This window comes from Camelus ferus, chromosome 4, assembly GCF_009834535.1.
Source record: "Camelus ferus isolate YT-003-E chromosome 4, BCGSAC_Cfer_1.0, whole genome shotgun sequence".
In the NCBI taxonomy this organism is placed as follows: domain Eukaryota; kingdom Metazoa; phylum Chordata; class Mammalia; order Artiodactyla; family Camelidae; genus Camelus; species Camelus ferus.
In genome coordinates this window covers 4,087,865-4,105,717 of record NC_045699.1, presented here as the reverse complement: position 1 = coordinate 4,105,717, position 17,853 = coordinate 4,087,865, and the positions used below count along the sequence as shown (strand labels likewise).

At 46.1% G+C, this 17,853-nt stretch overlaps 1 protein-coding gene across 5 annotated transcripts in view; it reads right to left on the bottom strand.

Moving 5' to 3' along the window:
* Positions 1–17,853, bottom strand: part of FAM120A (family with sequence similarity 120A) — a 97,928-nt gene that overhangs the window by 33,114 nt on the left and 46,961 nt on the right. For all 5 annotated transcript variants that reach the window (XM_032477427.1, XM_032477426.1, XM_032477425.1 and 2 more), the window contains exons 7-10: positions 17,460–17,737; positions 6,331–6,418; positions 3,815–4,042; positions 1,027–1,201 (exon numbers count right to left, since the gene is read on the bottom strand). In XM_032477427.1, coding sequence (XP_032333318.1) covers positions 1,027–1,201; positions 3,815–4,042; positions 6,331–6,418; positions 17,460–17,737 — 769 coding nt within the window. The remainder of the gene's footprint in view (positions 1–1,026; positions 1,202–3,814; positions 4,043–6,330; positions 6,419–17,459; positions 17,738–17,853) is intronic.

Here is a 17,853-nt window from a genome sequence, read left to right as displayed (position 1 = left end):
AGTATGGCCACCTTCAAGCGAGGGTAGTACCAGACGCTTCATTTTAAAGGCTTACAGAATCACAATTTCGTCACGGTAATCGGAAACAGAAAACTTAAAATCTACTGAACCAAGCTTTTGGCATTGCCAGGATCTCTCTAGGTCTGAGTTCCAAGGGTAAGACCCACTCCCACACTTGTCCCTGAGCTGGTCAGCTTCACCCGGGTCAGCAGGCCTGCACTGACCTGCCACACAAGCAGGTGATGTGTCACTAAATATCCTTTGTTTAGAGGATGATCTAGTAGTCTACAATTTCCACAGTTCAAAATATTATTTTAGACTGCATGTTTTGGGAAACTTTTCTCTATTTCCTACTGAAGGCACAGTGACTGTTACATTCCCTACATTAGTAGATAAAATCACCGATAACAGAAAGGCATGATTTTCCCAAAATATTACACTGCCCACGAGGAGAGCGAAATACTCCGACTTCAACTTTTGCCAATGTTCAAACAACAGTTTCTGTCTTCCCACTTCCCCTTCCACCCCCAGAGTCGATCAGCTGGAGGCCTCCAAGGGGGATCATCATTACAAGTCCCCTCTCAGCTTCAGGGACTGTGCGCAGCGACACGCCAACAGCGCAGAGCGGCCCAGTGGACTGGCGGTGGGACCCTCCCAGGAACACTGGCTTCTGGAAAGAGCGAACCACATCTCGTGCACGCCAGAGCAGACCCTGCTACCGCTCTGCCTGCGACATGCTAACCACAGCAGGACAGCAATCGTCGGGGCTGTCTCCAGATCAACGTGCGGTTTAAAGCACAAACCTGCTGTTTTATCATTTTGCTGAATAACCATCACTGCTGGTATGTCACTGAGGAAAAAAAGCCCGTGGCGTGTCCTCCTTTCCTAAGAGCCCCAATGAAGCCCACCTCCTTAACGTGGGGGCACTCAGGGCGGACTCAGTCACGATCTTTCTAAGGCTTTAGAAAATGCACAAGCGATTACGAGGTACCGAGGAAAACAAACAATGGATTTTACAGTACATACATTCTGGTGGAAGTCTGTTCTTTCTAAAAGCAAGTCTCTCAGTTTTCTTTCTGCTTTCTGCCAAGCTAAACAGGACTCCGTAAACATACTGACGAACTGGCCTATAGAGCAGGGCGGCGGGAGGCAGGTCTTTGCTGGCTTCATCTTCAATAGAAACAGCAATTTTGATTTCACCCTTTGCATGGAAGAAAGCAGAATAATATTGCACATTTTTCATGTTGAATTTACAATAAACTCACAGAAATATACTGTATTATCTCCAGTTAATGAAATTGCAATTCTATTCCAAATCAATTGCTTAACAAGTTGCCTACATCGAGATGTTTAGGGAGAGTTCATTTAGCAGGTTGTAGTCAAAACATATGCTCAAAGAGTCAAAATAAAATCTACATTGTTTTAGTTTTAATCTGGAACCAAGAACAAAAGAAAACCATGTAGATGATCCCAAAGTCTTTGAAGCAATCTAGACAGATAACATCAGACGACAAAAAGAATAGAAAATGCTGAGAACGGGCAGATTTTATGTACAAGTCAGGATGGTCATACGTAATGAAACTCATCATTTTCAATGACCTATAATATGAAATTCACGAAATGAGCATCCTGAAAATAACACGGTCAAATTTATCTTTTTCCCTTCCATAAAAAATTACCATGCGCAAAAATGCTCTACCTAAGAGAACTCTCTTAAGTGTCACTCATTTTTAAAGTGTTCGTCATGTTTAAGGGCTCTGCCCTAGTGCAGCAAGTACCTGACAGACGCGTCTCACTGAATAAGAGGGCATGACAGCCCTCAGGGGCAGAAAATGAAGGAAGCCCTGCTCTGTTCACTCCCGCACCCCCTCTGCCAACATGGCAGGGGCTGTGCCATGGTGCAGGACCATGCTTCCAGGAGACAGATGACCGCAGCGACCACCTGCACTCGACACCGTTGAAAATGCAGTGGTCCTGTCTCAGATATTTCATGGCGTCAAGGTACGTCAAGAGATTTTACAAGGAATTTTATTTACGTATGTTCATAACATATAAATAAATTTATGACCTCCAATGTCTATTAAATTTATTGATATATATACTCTGAGTAATTTCGTTACATTTGCTTTTTCTTTCACGTAAATTTAATTTCAAAATTGGTCTTCTCCCTTAGCAGAACCTTCATACTCATTAATCTAGCAGCTGCATGTGGTTAACCAGCTCATCCCACAAATATTATCTCTCTCAATACTATGAGGATTTGACCTCTGCATTCTTACTATGAAGCTTCACTTTATTGCAAATGTCTCTGCCTGGACAATTTAATACTAGAGCTACTCAGCTCCCAGGAAACAGCAAACATTTTAATCTAAACTTTTCCCCTAGGATATCGAAAAATTTTAGGTGGCACTTTAAAATCTGAAGACAGTCAAGTTTACTTTTCTCAACCACAGTCATTTAATCATCATTTGCCCTTGAAATCGGTGAGTACAGAAGAGGTGGACAGGCAGTTTGCATCACTCAGACTGATCCCCAGGTCAGACCCACCAGCGTGGCAGGGCACAGCCAGCAGGGAGTCCAGGGACCTTATATTCCAAACAATCCCACAGAGCAAGGGCACAATCTTCCCAAACCTTGGTCCCTTTAAACTCAGCAAAATCCTTTTCCCGCAGTAGTAACTTTCACTTACCCTTATAATTTACGTTGGACCTGAAAAATAAAATGTTTACTTTATAACCATAATCTGAAAAGTGATACCATACATGCATACCCATATCAAATTACGGGTGAGACTTGGACGTAATTACAATTAAAAAATAAATTGAAGGACTTGAATAAATTCTACTCGTCTTCATGTCCTTTATTTTATAAAATACAATACTCTTCGTGTCCTTTAATTTATAAAATGTAAAAGTAAGCAGTTCAAATTAGTCAGTTAACAGTTCAAGTGCAGCTCAGGAGTGCTGTGGGATGCGAGTGACTTGTACTTAATGACTCCATTTTACAAACCACAGACAGACTGCAGAAAGTAGGGAGAAAAAAGCCTGATCACACGTGGTGGGATGGACACTAACGAAAACATGCTAAAAATACATAGAGTAATGAATTAATTCTGCATGAGAAATCTGGTCACCAAGGTAGCTTATTAAATTTGGGGTCTATGATTATAAACATGAAGACTGCAAACCACTGAGGAAATTTAAATACACATAGATCTACTCAAGACACCAAGATTTAGAAACAGTTAATGGCACACTGTGTGTCAATTTTAGCATACACTTGGTAAAATACTAGTAAAGTGAAATTTTATGTTGTGCTACAAAATCCTGTATTCCATTTTTGCTGTGTTATTCAGACTGTACTCGGTGAGACAGAGGAACAAGCGAAAGTACACGAAGCGCTATCAGCCACTCAGAAGTGGGGTATTTCTGGGACAGACGATAAGAAATCAGATAGCGTAGGTGACATCAGTTAAACCTGACACTACGGCATAAACATGGTGCAGGAAAAATTGAAATGAGAGGTAAAAAGAATAAAATTACAAGTCAGAAAATAACACGATGCGTCAGTAATTAGATGTTTCAAAATATTTTGCATTAAATTGAAGAGGAAAATAGGACTTTTCCCAAGTTCTTTTATTGTGTTCATGGACAGAAATATCCATCTTTTTTTCCTCACAGTTTAGAAAGGAGAAAATGCACTTCGTTTCAAATAGCTTGTCAGGTAAAAAACAGTTCCAAAAGGAACACGAGGACACACTCCGCAGGAATGAGCGCTGGGAGACGACGGCCACACCCCCAGCCCCTGCGCGTACCTTTGTCAGGACGTGGAAGATGTAGGGGTACATGAGCCCCTTCTTGTGCCGGTGCTCGGCCACTCTCAGCACCTCAGGCGCGACGGGGGGCAGGGGCGGGGTGGTGATGTCCATGTGGTTCCTGGTGGGCATGGACAGGAGGCATGGAATTGGCTGAACAGTGCCAATCTGGCTCCCCTTTCCTTCAGCAAGCTGGCTGCCAGAAGAGGCAGTGGACGAGCCTTCTGCCTACAGAGCAACGGGGGAGAGGGGAAGACGGGTTCATGGCACGTTTCCACTCCTCTAACCCGTCTATCCACGTGCGGCACAGCGCCCTGTCCAGAGAGCCGTGACTGCGACTTCACCACCGAGCACACGGCAGCTCCGACCCACTCCTCAGACGGGGGGACGCCCACTGTGCCTGTGTTGGGGGTGGGAGCCCGGAGGACCGCTGCAGCTTCTGCTGGGTGACCCCCACCCACGATTCCTCCCTTGGGCCCCCCAGGGGGTGAACGGCTTTCTGTAGTTGCGAATCCCTGGACAGCCTTCCCCATCCCATCTGGCTCCCCATGTGGCCAATTCCTGTGTTTCGCTTTCTGGGGAGACTGTTCCTAAACTAAATAAGCATCATCCTCTCTACAGATGAAGTAACCAGTGCTCCAAGAGGATATGTCACTTGTCCTCAGTAACGAGACCAGAAGCTTGTGGAACTGGGACTCAAACGTAGGTGCGGGTCAGGCCCGCTCTTCACCACCACCACCAGCTGGTATTTGAAGAAACAAAAATCCAACCTCAGGCATTCTCTTGGGTATTTTTGCTCACCAAAAATTAAAACTAAAGAGTAAGTTAATCCCATTAAAAATGATGAGTCAGATCAATGTATACTGACATAGAAATACATGCATGGTGAATCACCAATCACCAAAATACAGGCTCTATGTACATGAACAGGAAACAGTGTGGACACCAAATGACGACCTCAGTGCTGGATGGCTGCAGAGCAGCAGGACCAAGGGAAGGGAAGGCAGAGGGAGACCCTTAGTTTGTTCTTTATAAATTTTATTAATTTTAGCCAAGTCTGAATTGTTTACCAAAGCCGCCATTATTTTCACAATAAATTTTTTTCTCACAAAAATACTGGAAATAACAATTGCCTATTACGTGATTCTCTGGCACCTTAAAAAATAGACATTTTTCTATTTTGGAACAAAATGTATTTTTATAATAGTATGTAATGAGTGCTTAATTTTATCCTTTAAGACACAAAATGCCAAAATCAGTCTTAAGAATAACTCGTGGATAATTCATGAGTGTTTTCTATACTTTCCATTCCACAGAATGTAGACATAACTGAAAATAATTTGGAAGGTGTTTTGCAAACAGTAGGTATCCAGAAAGAGCCTCTGTTATTTATTTGCAGGATAGTCATTCAACAGTCGAATATTTCAGAGATTTACACAGATCTCTGATATTCTATTTATTCTATGGATTCCATTCTGTGGATGGAAGACAAGCCCTCTTCCCGGCAGAGACCAGCTCATCCTCAGTGATCACATGTGGGGACAGATGTCCTTTCGTAAGTTAAAAAGGTATTTCCAGAGATCGATATTGATAGGTAGAAATAGGGGAAAAAAGGGGAAGTAAAATTAGTTTACTTTTGTTTTTATTGTATACATCTCAGGTGCTTTCTCAATCATCACAAAACCCTACAAAAAATGAGGGCTCTGGAAGGCTCTAAGTTCTTGACAAGACTATGCAGTCAGCAGGTAGTGGAGGGTCACCACAGGCCACCACCCTGCCCTGTACAAGAAAGCTGGCTGATGGCAGCACAGCCCTGGGGCTCCTCCTCCCCTCTCACACCTGCCAGTGCCTGTGAGCCCCCTCCCCTCTCACCCCTGCCAGTGTCTGTGAGCCCCTTCCCCTCTCACCCTGGCCACTGTCTGTGAGCCCCTCCCCTCTCACCCCTGTCAGCGCCTGTGAGCCCCCTCCCCTCTCACCCCTGCCAGCGCCTGTGAGCCCCCTCCCCTCTCACCCCTGCCAGCGCCTGTGAGCCCCCTCCCCTCTCACCCCTGCCAGCGCCTGTGAGCCCCCTCCCCTCACACCTGCCAGTGCCTGTGAGCCCCCTCCCCTCTCACCCCGGCCAGCGCCTGTGAGCCCCCTCCCCTCTCACCCCTGCCAGCGCCTGTGAGCCCCCTCCCCTCTCACCCCTGCCAGCGCCTGTGAGCCCCCTCCCCTCACACCTGCCAGTGCCTGTGAGCCCCCTCCCCTCTCACCCCGGCCAGCGCCTGTGAGCCCCATCCCCTCTCACCCCTACCAGCGCCTGTGAGCCCCCTCCCCTCTCACCCCGGCCAGCGCCTGTGAGCCCCCTCCCCTCTCACCCCGGCCAGTGTCTGTGAGCCCCCTCCCCTCTCACCCCTGCCAATATATTAGTCATAATATGCTTAAAAAAAGACAGAGCATTTAACTTTAAACCAATCTCTAGTGTCACATGCTGAGAGAATGAGAATTTGAAAGAATAAAAGGCATAGACTTACTACCTTTGTTTGGTCTCCTGGGTCTCCCCGTGCTTGAGGCTCTGAATGGCTTCCTGTCTTCTCCCAGCCAATTTTGTTCCCACTGATATGGCTGAACATAAGATGAACAAAATTACTGACAGATGTCGACCACTTCCCACACACGCTCAGGACGACAAGTGCCGGGACCAAGCCTATAGGCTCAACGATGCCTGATGCTTTACTGATCTCCCCGCCCCCAGCAGCACGTCTCCAAAGGGAACCCTATCATGGGGACACTTTCTGCCTACTGCAAACAGGCGGGTGGTAACCACTCACTGTGGAGGAGAAATAAAGCACCTAACCTATGGCTCACCGCGCGGCTTGAAGGTGGCCCAGGACGTGCCAGCATTGTGGGGCTCAGTCAGCTTGGAGAAATAAGGAATCACGTTTAACTGAGAACTGCCCGGCACTTGAAGATTAAATGCTATCTGGATCACATATCACTCATAATTTATAAACAAATGCAAGGTATTATATGGCAAGTAACAACTGATGGGGGCATTCCAGCCTACGCGTGGAAGGGGGCAAGGGAGCTCAGGCTAGGGTAACTCACACAGACCAGGCTGAGATGGGAAGGCGCCTCCCAGACCCAAGAAGAGGGAACGGATTTGGTGAGCTCAGAAGACAGGGAGTTGACTGACTCTTATTGGGGGGATGATTTTACTCGGCAAAGTGAAAGTGGGGAAAAGAAATGGGGAAGATGATAGAGCATCTTAAATGCCAGAATGAGGTATTCAATCAGCATTCTTAAAAAAACGATGGGTTGTGTGACAATGAATATACGTATGTTCATGTGTGACTGAAAAACTGTGCTCTACACTGGAAATTGACACAACATTGTAGACTATAACTCAAAAAAAAAAAAAGTAAAACAAAAAAACACAAAACACTGCGGGTTGTGATCCACAAGTAGCCTGAGAAAACAATGTAATGGATTTAACAAGCTTTCAAAAAAATAAATGAAACGGAACAGTCCAAATGTAGTAAAAGTGATATGAATGGTTTAACTTCACAAATTCTTTGTTCCTTTGTGTGTTATGGGCCATAATGTAAAAGGAAGTTTACTGCAGTCCCAGGCAAATTTTGTGAAAAGCATTATCCTGGAGGGAGCCAAATCTAGAGGGAATTGAGCAGGGAGGGGATGCTGCCCCGCTGTGGGGACCGCTGAGGCCACATCAAGCAGCCACCCTTCGCTTGTCCTCCCCCTGCAGGGTTCCATGCCAAAAATCATCTTCTAAAACCAGTGCTGGCCAAAAGGCAAGCCAATGTAGAAAGTATTTATTTGTTTTGCCTTTCTAACTGACCCACGTGACAGAGTTTTAAGACCTGCAAATTCTGTCTTCCAATCGACTTCATTTTAGTTCTACTGAAAAAAAGAGCAGTTGCAAAAAGAAGAGGAGAGATGAGAAGGCTGTCCCATCTTAAACCAAGATTCGTGTCCCGCGATGTGGTATCCAGAGCCTCATTCTAGCACCATGATCCCAGTCATGGGATGGTAAACCCCAGTACCTCCACATGAAATAAGCAGCCCAGATGCCCAGTTATCCAGTATCCAGGCTCCCAGTCTTCGGCAGGGGAACTCAGAGAAACCACTGCTCTGTCCAAGTTTGCTACTCATGTGTGCAACCTCAGGCTACAACTTTGCAAAAGCAGAGGAAACCCCAGTGATGAGGAGGAGGCATCAAAATAAAGGCAAGTATTCCAAAAGCATAGTGATCCATCTGTTTAATCCGAGAGAGAGGAGCAGAGTGGCTATGACATGAGTGAGTAGATAAGAAGTTAGAGAAACTGATTAGTTGATCAATTTTCAATTGAGTGTCTGCCTGTCAGGACATGTTATGTGATAACTGCACCAGGACCTGTCAAATAGGGGGACAGAGGGTGGACGATCTTGTCATACACACATCCAAGGTGGGTATTCAAGTAATGGGGAGGAAAGGTTAGCGGCCCTGAAGTCATCTAGCATGGTCTAAACAGAGCTGCTTAACTACTTGTTCATAAAAAAGTTGGTGACAATTATGTGGTGAAATTTTAGAACAAATTACTTGGATACTTACAGGATATATGAAGAAATATGTTTATTACCTACAATTTTAAACATTTAAGTAAAACATACCTACAAAATGCACTAGTCACAAGTGAACAGCTGAATGAATGTACACAAACTGAACAGAGCATGTAAGCAACCAAATCAAGAGACAGAGCTGACACCCCAGAATTCCCTTCTTGATCTGCTCCAGAGACAAGGGTAACAGTTACTCTGACTCCTAAGAGCAAAGATTGCGTCTACCTGGTTTTGAACACCATATAAATAGAATCACGCAACTGCACACTTTTTTGGGTCCAGCAGTTTTGGCTCAACAACATTACCGCACACAGTGCTGGTGCGGTCTTGATGCTGCACACATTCCACTGTGGGGGCGTGCCACAGCTGGGTCTACAACCCAGCCCTGCAGGAGATCCCTGCCCTGATGCACTCAGTATCTTCTGTGGTTCTCGTGTCAGCCTTCCGGGAGGGAATGCTGTGAATGTCAGCATAGTCTTATGTGCACTTCTCTGACAGTGATGAAGATGAGCGTCTTTCCATGTGTGACATCTTCTTTTGTGACATGCCTGCTCAAATATTCTACAGTAAGTAGTGTGCAGAATATTATTCTTATGGACTTAAAAGAAGTTATTATGTGTTCTCAATGTAAGTTCTTTGCAGGTTAATGGATTGCAAATATTTCCTATGCCCTGCTGGACTGCCACCCCTCCCTCCTCGTGATAGACTGAAGCTTTTATATGTGATGCTTCAACTTGAAGACTTGGCTACAACTGGGTGCAGCCTTCCCTGACCAGAATGAAATGAAAATAGAAATGCTATTTTCATTTCTGTGTTTCCTTCATGGCATGCCTCATACTCAGCACCATTTCTAATTATTGTCTGTTTCCATCACGCAGTTATAAACTCCATGAAGATCTTATGGTCACTACAAACAGGTGCCCAATTGTTGAATGAATAAACCACGTAACTGTAGCCTAAAGGCATATGGCAAAGAAAGTATAAAATCTGGTTTCTCTTTTATACAGCACAACAAAGGAACGCTCCTTAAACATGCAGCCCCTCAAACACACAGCCCTAGTGACTGGCCCCAGGTCTGTAACGCAGACCCCGCCAGCAAGCACACGGGTACAGTGTCCGGCAGGGAGGCCATGCCATGCTACTGAAGTAGGAAGCTTGTCCCACCTAAGATCACACAGAATTTTTATTTATAAATCTGAGATTTGTTTTATACAGATTATCAAACTAAAAATGATGTCATAATCTAGAAGCTCATAAACCCCTCTGATACTGAACTAAAAAATCTAAAATTCTGCCTGAAGAGCATCTTGACAATGGCCAATTTTTTAAAAGTCCAGAATATTTCAATAGCATAACTACATTACTTTACAACTTAAGAAAAAGAGTATCTGAATACAACAAACTCCTTCTTGCCTTGAAGAACAAGATGGATGAGGGGTTTCAGACCCTTTCTGTACTGAGTCAGGTTCCATTCTGCACAACTGCTCCCACCTCATAATCGCACTTGGAACTGTTAACGTCAATGTGACGTTTCACCAGCTGTGCCCTGGGAAGCCCTCCTGAGACCCACACACAGGCCACAGGGAAGTGGACCGGCCCGGGGAAGGCCGCCTGCATGTGTTCTTGAGCTGAATTTTCCTGCACACCCTAAGGCATAACACCCTGCTGGGAAAATTGAGGTTCAGAGAAGAGGAATCCACTCGTAGTCATAGTGACAGTGACTGGATTCAAACCCAGAACCCCAACTCCAGACATCCCCGCAAGCTCTTACAAAAAGGCCATCCCAAGGGGTTTTACACAGATGCACTCATGACGCAGCAGACGATCGACAGTAGAGAACGACCCTCACACTCAGATCGGCGGCAAAGAGACAGGCCAGCATCACATCACCAGGCCCTGTGGACCCTCAGGAGGCGCCGCAAGGGCTCGCTTCACCCCAGGGCAGTGGGGCTTCTCCTGCACTAAAGCTGGTTCCAAGTAGCAAAATGTCCTAACCACTGAAATTCTCCCCCGCACGTTTCTGGAGTCAGCAGATTGGTGACGCTAGGCTGGAAACTGACTGGTGTCCATTTACACCAAGTGCAGAAGTGTCTGACCTGGCACAGTGACTTCCCGCTCATGCCCCCCTGCCATGGGTGCGATTTGCTTTTGTGCAACAGAAGAGGAAGACAGCATAGACCACAGGCTGACTTACTTGTCAATGGGGAAAAAAAGAAAAGGCAAATAAAAAACCAAAAGGGAAGCAGCAAAACAATGAATGAAAGGGAAAAGATCAAATCCTCAGCAGCAATATCTGGGGTGTGTGTTTCAGGTCACAGTTACAGTCAAACCGAGTGAAGCTTTTAACAAGCATGCATATGTGTTCATTTCTATCAGCTCCCCAACTCGGGAATGGAAGAGAGACTTGATCCACAGCCTGTTCTCATTCAACAGACCTCCCGGAGTTCCAGAGAGGGGGCCTGGTGGTCAGGTGCACCTACAACAGAGCGTGAAGATTTGAGCTCCCTGTGACAAGGGAGGCACATACAGACACCCTTGCAGGTACAGCCTCCTTATGCCCCAAACAACGAGCTACTGTCACACATTCAACTTCTTCATAAAAAATCAGTAACAGAAATGTTCTGGTCTCATTCCTGCGCAGCGGTCAGATGGGGCCCTTGTTCTGAATGCAGCTCTTACGTGCTTGTCAGGACTTCTCACGCTTTCCCCATCCCCAAGTGAAGGTTCAGAGACCTAACTGAGTTAGCTGAGCTCGACATAAAATGCCCACATGGGTCAGCGGGTGGCGGGAACATACAAAGACCCTCTCCCTGTGAGGGCAAGGTGATTACTAATTTTTGCCAACAATAAAAATAATTTAGAATAGTTTCCCTGAGAAGATACTAGAAATGTCACCTTACATTAAAAAGTCAAAATATAAAGTAGCCGTTTGTCTGGCACAACAGCCGAACAGTCTGAAAGGAAAAACCTGCAGCTGTATTTAGCCTGTCTGACACGGGGTGCCCTAGGGTGGAGTGAAATGTAGTTTGTCTCTGCAAACCACATGGTTTCTTTGGAAAGGGAGACGGTCAGGACTTGAAGTAGAAGAAAAACACCAGTAACTAAGTGTAAAGGAAAGAAGATCAGAAGAAGAGTGTTCCCAGGATGCCAGATCAAGGGCGCCAAATGAAATCCTTTGGATATTTACATGAAGGATGAAATCAATGTCCTGATTTCTAGTTGCACCCATAGTTGTCTTTTAAATAACAGCATTAGCTATAACTTACCGTGGCTACTCATCAGCTGATTCAGATCACAGACAGCCCAAAGGCCTCCCGTCTACACCGGGTGTACTGGGCCCACCCAGGGAGCTCCGGGTCACACAGCAGCACCTGGCAGGACCAGCTCAGGAGGCTGGGGAACAGCGCTGGGTCTCAGCACTGCTCAGCAGTCCCTCGGGCAGTGACAACAACGTTCCACAGCCCAGACCTGGTCCAGCAGGGGCCACGTGCGGCCCTGCTGATAAGCTTACGCAAAAATGCCCCCGTGACACGGTATCTCGAAATTGAGGTATATGTAAATGTGCAGGGAAAGAGAGCAAATCTATACAACGAAGCCACAAAGTGGGAAAAAAGAAGTCAGTCTCCTCTCCTAACAGGACTTTTAAATATCCATTTTAAAATGTCAGTCAGGATCGGTAAAAACACTGAAGCAATATTCAGTGTACAAATACACATGTGCATTTACACACACAAATAAGAATATACACTTAAGTGTAGAAAGTGTAAAAAGGAAGAAGAGGAAAAAAAGGAGAGTTGCTGTCCTTAAGGTCACGTTATTGTAAGAACCCAATGTTAGTATATGTGGCAAAAAATACGGTGCTTAAATATTCACCAATATTTTGAAAACAGCTGTATCTCTAGAGGTGGGACCATGAGCGATTTGCTATGGTGCAGTGTCTAATGTTTGAACTCTGTAACTTTGTATTGAGGTGGTAATTTTAAAAAGATATGAAACAACTGAAAACTGCAAATTAGCCACCTCAGACCAGATTCAAATTCTGAAAGCCAATGTATTTATGAAAATAACAAACACCTCCACAAAGATTCAATTGTAATTCTCAATTCAACCAGAAGAGAATTACAAAGATCTGACAAAGACTAGGAAGGAAGAGAAGAAAAACAAGAATACAGCCTGTGGGTTTTTTTTTTTTTTAATTTTAACCAAGAACATAAAAATAAATATATGCTGGTGACACCCTAAGAAATAGGAGGGAAAAAATTATTTAGTTAGAAGGTAGCACATTTCTTTCTTATTTTACTCCAAAATAACTTGTCTGAAATAGCTGCCCTGTGGCCTTTGTCCTTCGACACAGAGCCACAGCCAACAGCGGAAGGTGGCATTTCCAGCAGTGAAGGGCGATGTCACTGAGCAGACTCGGGACAGCTTCAGCAGGGGGCCACGCAGCTCATCTCAGGCCTGGTGGGACACCGGACTCACCACAGCTGTGCGCAGGGGGCCTCTCACAGCCCAAGACTCCTCGTCCAGCATAGACACATGTCAGCTTCAACAGGGCAACAACCCAGGAGGCCGTTCCAGGAGTGAGGTGGGAAAGACACCTGAACTCTCCCAGCTCAAGAGGTAAAATGCTAGGTAAGGTATTAAAACAAGGGAGGGAGATAAAGGACAGGGCCTGCAGTGTGCACACGTGTGCCGAGTGCGTGCAAACTTACAGATACACACATACACACATAGTGAAGGTGCCACCATCTGCGCCCGCAGACGAGCCAGGAGGCACTGTCACTCCCGGCAGCTCCTCCACGGGACACCTTAGCCTGAACTGCCTTTCACATCGGAATGCTCCTTGGAGTGGCTCCACGGTATTCTCTGGAAGGAATGTCTCTATTGTTGGCATCTGGGGCACTCACACATCTTTTGCTCTTAAACGCTCCCCCACCCCCACCTCTGCACACAGACGGCGCAGACCCTCCCAGGAGGAACACCCACAGCCCTCGGACACCTGTGTCCCACTGACCAAACGCCAAGGACCTGCCAGGAGAGTCGACACCTCACGCCCTACCAACTCCACCGATTTTCCCCACTGAACTTTATCTTTAAAATCCTCTGGGAGTTCGAGATTTGCAGATACTGACAGGTATATATAAAACAGATAAACGAGTTTATACTGTATAGCACAGGGAAATACATTCAAGATCTTGTAGAAGCTCATGGTGAAAAAGAATATGAAAATGAATATATGTATGTTCATGCTGGACTGAAGAATTGTGCTGTACACCAGAAATTGGCACAACATTGTAAACTAACTCAATAAAAAAAATTTTAAAGTTAGAAAAAGCAACAGTATTTGCCAATTTTATAGGTTAAAAAAAGTATCTTGAGATAAACAAGATTGCACTGTGTAGCACAGGGAAATATATACAGGATCTTGTGGTGGCTCACAGCGAAAGAGAATGTGACAATGAATATACATATGTTCGTGTATAACCGAAAAATTGTGCTCTACACTGGAATTTGACACAACATTGTAAAATGACTGTAACTCAATAAAAAACTGTTTATATACAAAAAAAAGTATCTTGTTATGTTTTAAGTTGCAGTCCTTTATGCTTTTTTAGTGAGAGTGAACAACATTCTTTCATGTTATTGACCATCTGTGTTTCCTCTGGGAACTGCGTGTTTATATTCTTTGCCGTAAAAAACAGTTGTTTGTTCGATTTGTGGGAAGTTGGGATTTTTATATGTGGGGGTGGGCAGTTAATTCTCTTTTATTCTGTAACAGTCCCCATCTCCTGTCAGCACCATCCTTTAAAAGAATCCCACTGCTCTTCCACTGGGGAAACGAGGTTACTTATTTTGTGGGTTCTCCCACATACAGGATCACTTACTGGTACTGTGAGGAAGACAGTGGAAGGAACGCCAATGCCTGAGGCAATCAAACAGGAAAGGGCACACCAGCCTGGGGTGGTGCAGGACCCCCTTCTCTGCTGTCGTACAAGTCGGTGACAAATGCTTCTACGGTCCATCTGAAGCTGGCGTGACCAGAGGCGCTTCAGTTCAACTGAGCAGTAACTTCCCGAGCTAAATAACGTGGCCACCTCGACACCTGTCCGTCCCCAAGGCAAGCAGACCGGAGCAAACTCATTTCCAAAGAAGCCGCTGGGATCTTTCTAGCCCCAGGGCCATTCTAAGCAAACACTGGAGGTTGCCCATCACACTCAGAACAGAATTCAGACTCCACCCCGCTTGACCTCCTGCTCATCGGGACCCCGCAGCCACACTGGCTTCCCCTTCTTTCACACCACACACTGGTCCAGCTCTCTCCTCGCTCAGTCACAGCTCAAACCTTGCCTCTCTGGAAGCAACCCCTCCTCCAGTCCCACTCTGGTGTGTTCTTCGCACACTCACCACCTGGGTCTATCTGTTCATTTTGTCTGTTCACTTCTTTGCAGAGCTCCCATCACCACACCCTGTCTGTGCTGCCTGCAGACAGCAAGTGCGCAAATGTTGCTTGGCTAAATGAATGGATGATTTCATTCCCTCAAGACCATCCTGAGAGCATGGTGTAGGTCCAGGGGTCCCAATTCAAGTCCAAACCAAAGGTAAACCAAATCGTGACTTAGTGCCCCTTAGTTTTGAACTAGGAGGGCAATCATCTGTCCTATGCATGGCCTCAAAAAGTGCACACACACAACGTATTCAACCAGAATCCTCAGCCTGAAATCACAAACACTGCCCTTCTTAACATCCTGCCATGAGCAAGGGACGCCCAGTTATCAGGGCTGACCCCAGGTCCTACTCTGCCTGGTTTATGACCCTGAAGCCTCTGGCACAGGCTCCCTGACCCCTCTTCCTTCCCTCCTTCCTCTCCACTGTAACATGCCTGTCTCTTATTTGTTATAATAAGTGGAAAAGCAGATTCCAGGAAATGAAGACATTGCGAGGCCACACAACCCGACCTTTTGAGCCCAGGCGGTGGCTGTGCTCTGTCTATTTCACCACAATTCACACCACAAGACGGTGAGACACCCATACCAACTCCACATACGGAGTTCGCCTTCTAGAGGCGCCTCCAGAAAACCAGAGTAAAATGCTCCCCCGTCGGGAGTACAGACAGCTCAGCGCTAGAGAGCTGAGAGGGTGGAGAGACGACTCAGACTGAGGAAGAAGCCCAGCGCAGGTGGCGCTGGTCGGGACCTTTGGGACCAGGGCAGAGCTGAATGAGCACAAGTGAAGGGAGGGGCTCTCAAGCAACCTTACTCACTCAAATTCAGCCTGTATCCTGGCAGGGCAGCTTGCCAAGCGGAGCAGGCAGCTCGCATGATCTCTGCATCCCTACCCAACAGAACAGGACTGCCGCCCAACCGCCCCAGACCACAGCCTCTCCCACGCTCGTCACAAGCACAGTCTCTGAGCCACAGAGCACATACTTCTGCTCCAGGTCTTATTTCTAGAAAGGATGCGTCTTACTAAGGTGAACCTGTACCACAGACACCTTCATCTTGCTGACATGAGTCCATTTTTAAAAGAAAGCTCAGAGTTCCTTAGAGTGAAAGGGCTCCTGAGACATCTATCAGCTGCCCTCCAACTTTCCTGTGCTAGGAACTATATGCGATTTCTTGTAATAACAGGAAAGGAAAAAATCTAAAAAAAAAAGAAAAAAATATATATATATATGTATGTATGTATGTATATGTACAACCGAGTCGCTTTGCTGTACACCTGAAACATTGTAAATCAGCTACATTTCAATAAAAATAAATAAATAAAACATGAAAGTATTAAAAAAAAAAAAAAAAGTTCCCTGTGCTGAAGAGTCACATGGGCTCCTTTACACATGCAGATTTCTGAGCCCAAACATGGCAATTCTCATTCAGTTGGACTTAAATAATTACCTTTCAAGCAGACTAGAAGTTGGAATGCTAAATGACAGCTCTTTACTTCATTTCAAAAGCTTAGGGTTGCACAGACAGCAAGTAAACGTTGGTGCATTTTATGCTTCTCTGCCCCACAAGCGCTCACACCCTTGGATGGCAGCAAACTCCTCAGTAACTGACGCCGAAAGTCAGCGGACTTAGTGCCCATTTTACAGATGGAGCAAAAGAAGACGAAAGAGGAAAAATCTCTGGCTTCAAGGGACACACCCGTACGAACCTCCAGGAAGACTGGAAACTATGTCTCAGATTTTCTTACAGCGGAAATCAACACAGGAGTAACCAGCCCTGGGCGTCTACCTGTGAATCAGAGCTCACACCCAGGAGAGAGAGACAAAGATGTGAAGGGAAGACTCTTGTTTTCTTCGTTTCTCTTTCTTTTTGTGAATCAGGTTTAGAAACGTAAGGCTACATAAAGGGAGGAGGAGGACTGTGTACTAAGACTTGCTCGATCAGATTCTAACAAATTACGCATTTGAAAATTGATTTGCTCAGGAACACACATTGTTGAAAACACATCTCTGCAGGGAGAATTCCAACCTGGGTCTGGCAGCTTCCCATGGGTTTTGGTTGGGTGAACAGTGTTATTTCAAGAACAGTCCTATGAGCTACTGAGCTTGGATTCAAGTTTTTGAATTCAGGGGGAAAGGAAATTCTGATTTCCTTTCAATCCAGGAGCCAAGAGACTGAAAGCCACAGGAGACTAACTTGAAATGCTTTCCAGGCTGTGTCTAGGGGAAATCACAGCCCAGGGGAGAGAAAGGTTCAGGCAGAAGTTGACTAGATACTCCACCACATTTGGTAGTCACACAAACACAAAAGTTTCCCAAGATTCCACCCCAAAAGGGGGGTGGGGGGTGGCGTGCAAGGCTTCTGGCTGGTGTAGTACAGGTTTTCAGCCTTGGAAGCCCTGAGGAAATGTGTGACCTCCTTTCTCTGTTTGAGGCGCCCTGGTCCAAGCACAGAGTAACTTGTCACCCACCCACAATGACCTGCATCTTTGGGCACAACAATCAGTGCCACGGGACTGCCAGACAGAAGGCGGCCTCTCCAGGGAACACAAGCTACTTAAGAAGCCTAGGGTGGCAGCTACACTGCTGGGAAGCACCACTCACTTTGCAGCTCCTCCACCGCCTTCGTCATTATCGGAAGACGACGACGTAGAAGAACCAGGAAAGTACGCGGAGTCCACGTGGTTGGGGCTGCCGCTGGGCGCTGGGTTGATCGGGGAGGACCGTTCATACAGCGGAGTATGTTTTCCTTCGTGAGGAATGTTACTGTAGTTCTGCTCAGTCAGATTCTTCCCGCTCGTGTCCAAGGTGAGAGCCGGCTCAGCGAGGCTGTACGGGTGTGGACCCTGGCCCGGAGCACCTGGGCTGGGGACCTGTGGGGCCTGAAACAGAGGGCACAGATCACACGTGTGTGCACACTGCCTGCACGGCCCGCACACGTCAACATTGCCTGGTCTTGGCTAAGTTTTAATTCAACAAACACTGGGATCTGCTGCAC